The 6,525-nt window shown below is 33.5% G+C and overlaps 1 protein-coding gene across 1 annotated transcript in view; it reads left to right on the forward strand.

Moving 5' to 3' along the window:
• Window positions 1–2,541: 2,541 nt before the first annotated feature.
• LOC135224288 (U-scoloptoxin(01)-Cw1a-like) overlaps window positions 2,542–6,525 on the forward strand; it is a 5,598-nt gene continuing 1,614 nt past the window's right edge. The window contains exon 1 of the mRNA XM_064263132.1: window positions 2,542–2,658. Within this exon, the coding sequence (XP_064119202.1) occupies window positions 2,640–2,658 (19 nt within the window). The 5' untranslated portion in view covers window positions 2,542–2,639. The remainder of the gene's footprint in view (window positions 2,659–6,525) is intronic.

The raw sequence follows: 6,525 nt of genomic DNA on the forward strand, positions 1-6,525 counted from the left end.
TTAGGCGCGAGAAATAAGCAAACGTATATACTTAGATTTCATAAAAGTAAATATCACATATATATATATATATATATATATATATATATATATATATATATATATATTATATATATATATATATATATATGCCCTCACTCATATTGTCATAGAATTCACTTGGTCTTTTAAATACAAAGCTAATGACGTCATACTGCATGCCTGACAAACTTTTATACATAACCTTGATATGCAGTTGCTTGCAAAGTAAACAAGACCTTACTCTATTTGCCCGCGAACGAAAATATGATTTGAGACGCACCAATAGTTGTAAAGCTCCTTTTCTTTAGATTTGATTACCTATTTTATTATCAATTTAACTTTATGCTCATGAATTATGCTTTTTTCATGTACACATTAAAAGCCATCATCAAATATGCTTGATGTTACTTTACTTTACTTTATCTTCCCGCCATTGGCTAGTGACATAAGGCTGAATTCTTGAGGTACAAGGTTAAATTTATCAAGTTTAATACAACGAGGATAAATGCATCTCTCTAAGGTGAGACTGTTTACCTGAGTGGGTAAAAAACTTATTATTTTTCATACATACTTGTTATCGTCGTGTCAAGTTTTATGGAAAATGTAAAACGCAGAACTTTGAAGAAATGCATACCACAACAGAATCCCAAAAACAAAGTAATCATTGAAGTCATTGTACGACCGTCGTTCCTACTGTGGCTATTAATATTCAGCAGTATCCAACCACGCCCTTACAGTGCTCAGGTTCCCAAGGGAAACGCACTGCTCACGGAGGGGCGCCTATCGTACGTAACTAATGAATGAGCCATCTGACAAGAAGCCTAATTTCCAAGTAATATCCCTTGGTCATACTAGAAAGAAAGTACTAAGTGCTCGCGTATGTGAGTGTGTATGTGACTGTGTATATGTGTGTTTGTGTGTGTGTGTGTGCATATGCTTAAGAGGACGTCTGGGAATGAAAAATTACTTTACTTTTGAACCAAAATAATTATGAATAATACTAACGACTGTGAATATATTTGTGTGAGTTTGTTAAACAGAGAGTGAGAGACAAAAGTGGTAAATATTATTATTAAGCCAAATAGTAGTATGTAATGATGAAGACAGAGTATTTACGTGTGTATGTGTGCGTGTGTGTGTGTGTGTGTGTGACAGACGGACAGACAAGATTATTTTGACGCGAGTTAAGTAAAAATAATCGTGATGTGGTTATTAGCTCTCGTTGCGTAATTCTGATGTGCAGTTGTTATATATATATATATATATATATATATATATATATATATATATATATATATATAGAGAGAGAGAGAGAGCTATACATAAATTTTAAAAAAACAATGAAATAATTTTGAGAACTAAGATTTGAAGGGACAAAAATAATTGTTTATTTTTTATCCAAATCTAAGGTAAATAATGAACTAAGAGCAGAAGAGACGAAGATAATTATTTTTCTGTCAATATTGTATTCATATAATAGTGAGAAATAAGAATGGGAGAGAGAAAGCGAATCAATGATTCTCTATCCAAAAATAGGGCAATGAAGGTGAGGAATAAGATCAGAAACAGAGAATTATTTCTTATCAAATTAAAGGGAAATAAACTTGGAGATTGATATTGATGTAGAACTGGAGTATGAAAGTTGGAAAAAGAGCAACAATAAGAGAGACAGACAGACAGACAGACTTATTTGTCATCAAATTAAAGAGAAATGATCTTGAGGATAGCTGTTGGATTTGAGTATGAAAGCTGGAATAAGAATAACGACAGAGAAAGAGAGAGAGAGAGTATTATTTGTTATTAAATCAAAAGGAAAATAGAGAGAGAGAGAGAGAGAGAGAGAGAGAGAGAGAGAGAGAGAGAGAGAGAGAGAGAGAGAGAGAGAGAGAATTATTTGTTTTGAAATAAAAAGGAAATAATTTTGATGATTGAGTGAGAGAGAGAGAGAGAGAGAGACAGGACAGACAGACAGACAGACAGAAATAAATTTGATGATGAAGTGAGAGAGAGGTATTAATTGTTATCAGAAAATAATCTTGACGATGAACACACACAGAGAGAGAGAGAGAGAGAGAGAGAGAGAGAGATTGAGAGAGGGAGAAGGGGCGAGAGAGAGAGAGAGGAAGGAGAGAGGTAGTAGAGAGAGGGCGAGAGAGAGAGAGAGAGAGAGAGAGAGTGAGAGAGAGAGAGAGAGAGAATTGTTTGTTATCAAATGGACAGGAAATAATCCTGATGATTGAGATATTGCAATGGAATTGCTGTATGAAAATTGGCTTAAGATTAACAACTGGAGAGAGAGAGAAAGAGAGAGACAGAAACGTAAACAAGGAGAGCAAGTTCGAAAATTCAGAACAGTCATTACAAATGAAACAGAAATGTCCCAAACCCAGAGCACATGGCCGTCCAGAAAAGCGAAGTTGCCTTCTCCACCCAAACTTAGCCCGTCTCAAGAGGGGGCCAATGGAAGGGGGTACGTGGCCCGGGCACGCTTGGGTATATAAATCCTGCGGCGCAGTGTTCCCTCACAGTCCGAACCTCACCCTCCAGCCGACCGCGTCCGCATCCGTCCTCCTCCTTCGCCCTTATTCGAACAACTCGAAGTCAAAGCCGTCGCCATTATGAAGAACTTGGCAATTGGTAAGAGCCGTCATTGCTAATAATAATAGCAGTAATTACAAACATAACATTTCGTAATTCTGAAGTAAATCTCACCACTACACATCCATATGTTATATGGGCATTTACCATAAAGTTATAATCAACTCATGTTTTGAAAGAATTAATATTTCATATGGATATTTAACAAAGTTATAATCAACTTATGTTTTGACAGAATCAATATTTTATATGGGTATTTAACAGTTATAATCAACTAATTTTTTGACAGAATTAATATTTTATATGGGTATTAACAAAGTTATAATCAACTCATGTTTTGACAGAAATAATATTTCATATAGGTATTTAACAAAGTTATAATCAACTCATGTTTTGACAGAATTAATATTTTATATGGGTATTTAACAAAGTTATAATCAACTCATGTTTTGACAGAATTGATATTTGATATGGGTATTTGACAAAGTTATAATCAACTCATGTTTTGACAGAATTGATATTTGATATGGATATTTGATAAAGTTATAATCAACTCATGTTTTGACAGAATTAATATTTTATATGGGCATTTAATAATGTTAAAATCTGTTTTGACAGAATTAATATTTTATATGGGCATTTAATAATGTTAAAATCTGTTTTGACAGAATTCACTTTTACCAATTTCAAGTGAAGCACTAATTAACATCAGTCAAGTACAGTAATAATTATTGATATTAATGTTTTAAACATCAATATTATTTGTAAGTTAATCGTATGTCACAGAGGTAGTCCATATCACAAAAATTAATAAATACGTTTCTGTTTAACTTCCGGTTAACTTTATTATCATCGTCCCTTTCCTAATTTTATCCTTATCATTATAATTTATCCCTTTATTTCCAGTGACAAAAAATTTTTACTATCATTTTTTAACATTTATATCCTAACCTACTGCTCTCTTTTTATATGCACATGTACCTATATTCATATGAACTTGAATAAACTATGTGAATATCGCATATACATACACATTTGAGAACAAGGTTCATCTCGGTATGCATACACACATACACACACACACACACACACATAAATATATAAATATATGTGTGTGTGTGTGTGTGTGTGTGCGCGCGTTTGTGTATGTGTGTAGATAGACAGATAAATCGCCAGTGACATGATGACACAGTTTGTAGTAACTAACGGTTAAAGATTATATATAAATGCTACTATTGCAACTAACCCTCTGGCCTACATGGCTTCCAACCCCACGGAAGGTGGGTTACATTTTTTGTTTGGGGACACATGAATAATTAATGAATTATCCCGTGCCACCAAATATAAAAAATATGTAAAAGAAAGCTCGTAATTAAATCAGTTCTCCATGTTTGGGCCAACAGATTTCGTTGCTGATATTATAGAATGTTATCATAGGACTGGACTATAGTAGATATCATTCCTGTTATTCATTATAAATTTTTTACTTTTTTAATATAATTATTTAAATTGCAATGCATCAAAGATTTTTATAATCGTATTCGACTTGATTACGTATAAGGAAAGTGTGTTCCTACAGTTTAACAATACTAGAATTTTTCGATGGTGGCTTTTTACATTCTTCTCTTTTCCCATCTTTCTCTTACCCATAGTTTTATCGACAAGCTAGACCTTATTGCCGTTTTCAGAAATAATTCTCTCTCTCTCTCTCTCTCTCTCTCTCTCTCTCTCTCTCTCTCTTATTTTTATAATCTTGATGATGATTAATCTTTTCCTCTTTTCCATTATCATTTTTACAAACTAACCCCCTCTCCACCAGAAGTTGTAAACAGCAACAGTGTGGAAGAGTTTAAGAGAAAGCTACACAAAATCATTAGGACACTGAAATAACAGTAAAACCTACTCCTAGAGATAAGTGAGCACACGATGTCTCCTCGGATGGACTAACAAATCTTTGAGACATCCTAATCCTTGTAACTCTCTCTCTCTCTCTCTCTCTCTCTCTCTCCTCTCTCTCTCTCTCTCTCTTCTACTTATTATTAATTCAATTTTGTTAACAAGTGGTACTTTTCATCATATTTACCAAAAGTAGCTCTCTCTCTCTCTCTCTCTCTCTCTCTCTCTCTCTCTCTCTCTCTCTTATATTAATTACAATTTTGTTAACAAGTGGTACTTTTCATCATATTTACCAAAAGTAGCTCCCCCTCTCTCTCTCTCTCTCTCCCAAATATGCATTTATATATATTATATAGATTGCAATATGTATTCCTTCAGTTGTTTTATCTACCACAATAACTCTGAACATCACAGGGAACATACAAAACTTGATCCATTTTGAATACTATGCAATTTATAAATTCCAAAGTATTGCTGTCACTCTTTAGGAAAATGATAGACAAATGCATGTATGTATTACATGTACATGGCGCGGGCCTTTCCATCTTACTCTACTGGCACAGAACACCAAAAAGGAAAAATAGGTGTATTCGGGGAATATACATACATACATACATACATACAGTACATACATACATACATTACATACATACATATACCTAAGATGAGAGTCAGGTGACAGGAAAGTTATCATAGCGTAAGTAAAACAAGAAAAGGCGTGTGCAAAAGATTGGGAGGGAAGTTGGAGTGTCTATGGATGCCGAGATTTTAATATATGAAGGGATTGTTGAACCAACCTTCCTCTAAGGAAGTAAAGTGTGGAGATGTTGAAGGCTAATGAACGAAACAAGGTTGAAGCTGCTAAGTTGAATTGTTTACTCAGTATTTGATATATAGAAAGAACTGAAAGGGGTATGATATATTGATACATCGAAGGGTAGTACAAGGGACTTGAGATGGGTTTATTATGTGGAGAAAATGGAGAATGATAGCTTTGTGTAAGTAGTAAACAAGCAAGATGGCGGTGAATGATGGTAGTTTTTGTAGGGGGGTCAACTCGCTGCTGGTGAGCTCCATGTTATATGTAAAGATGGCTATTTTTGAGGAAGTTTTTGCACTGAAGTGCATGCATGTTTCAGCTGTTGTGAATTGGGAGACATTGTTGTCATTCCTAAGTTTTGGATTTAACTTCCGTTAGGAAAAACGCTTTTAATATATATATATATATATATATATATATATATATATATATATGTATATATATATATATATATATATATATATATATAGATATATATATAGATATATATATATATATATATATATATATATATATAAACACACACACACACACACACACACACATATATATATATATATATATATATATATATATATATATATATCCAATATCCGTTTCTTTTCAACAACAAAAGATGTAGTACAGACTAAAACCAGTGTATTTCAATGAAATGCTGTCGACCAAATAAAAGTAGACTGGATTATGAGGATTCAGTTTTGGATGGGAATCCGGAGGAGTTTTTTTTTTTTTTTTTTTTTTTTTTTTTTTTTTTTTTTTTTTTTTTTTTTTTTTTTTTTTTTTTTTTAAAGATTGGGGTCAGGGGAGGGAGTAAATTGGCTATTTGCAGAGGTATGTTTTCGTTATGGCGTTGCCAATTAATTCATCTCATTTGGTGAATTCTTTGTTTAACTTAACCTCTACTTAAAAACAAAATCCAGAGTAAACAAACATTTGTGAATACCGACTCTTCGGCAGCTGTGTCAGCCAATGATTCCATTCACCTCATCTCTCTCTCTCTCTCTCTCTCTCTCTCTCTCTCTCTCTCTCTCTCTCTCTCTCTATCTCTCTCTCTCTCATCTCTCTCTCTCTCTTATTTCTAAAGGCACATTTTCCGTCAGTATCATTATAAGCTCAAGGGGAGAATTCCGGTGTTTCTTTCCTTCCATTGCCATGCTTTGGAATTCTCTTCCTTCTTGCTAGCAGAGCAG

This window comes from Macrobrachium nipponense, chromosome 12 (assembly GCF_015104395.2).
Source record: "Macrobrachium nipponense isolate FS-2020 chromosome 12, ASM1510439v2, whole genome shotgun sequence".
NCBI classification, from domain to species: domain Eukaryota; kingdom Metazoa; phylum Arthropoda; class Malacostraca; order Decapoda; family Palaemonidae; genus Macrobrachium; species Macrobrachium nipponense.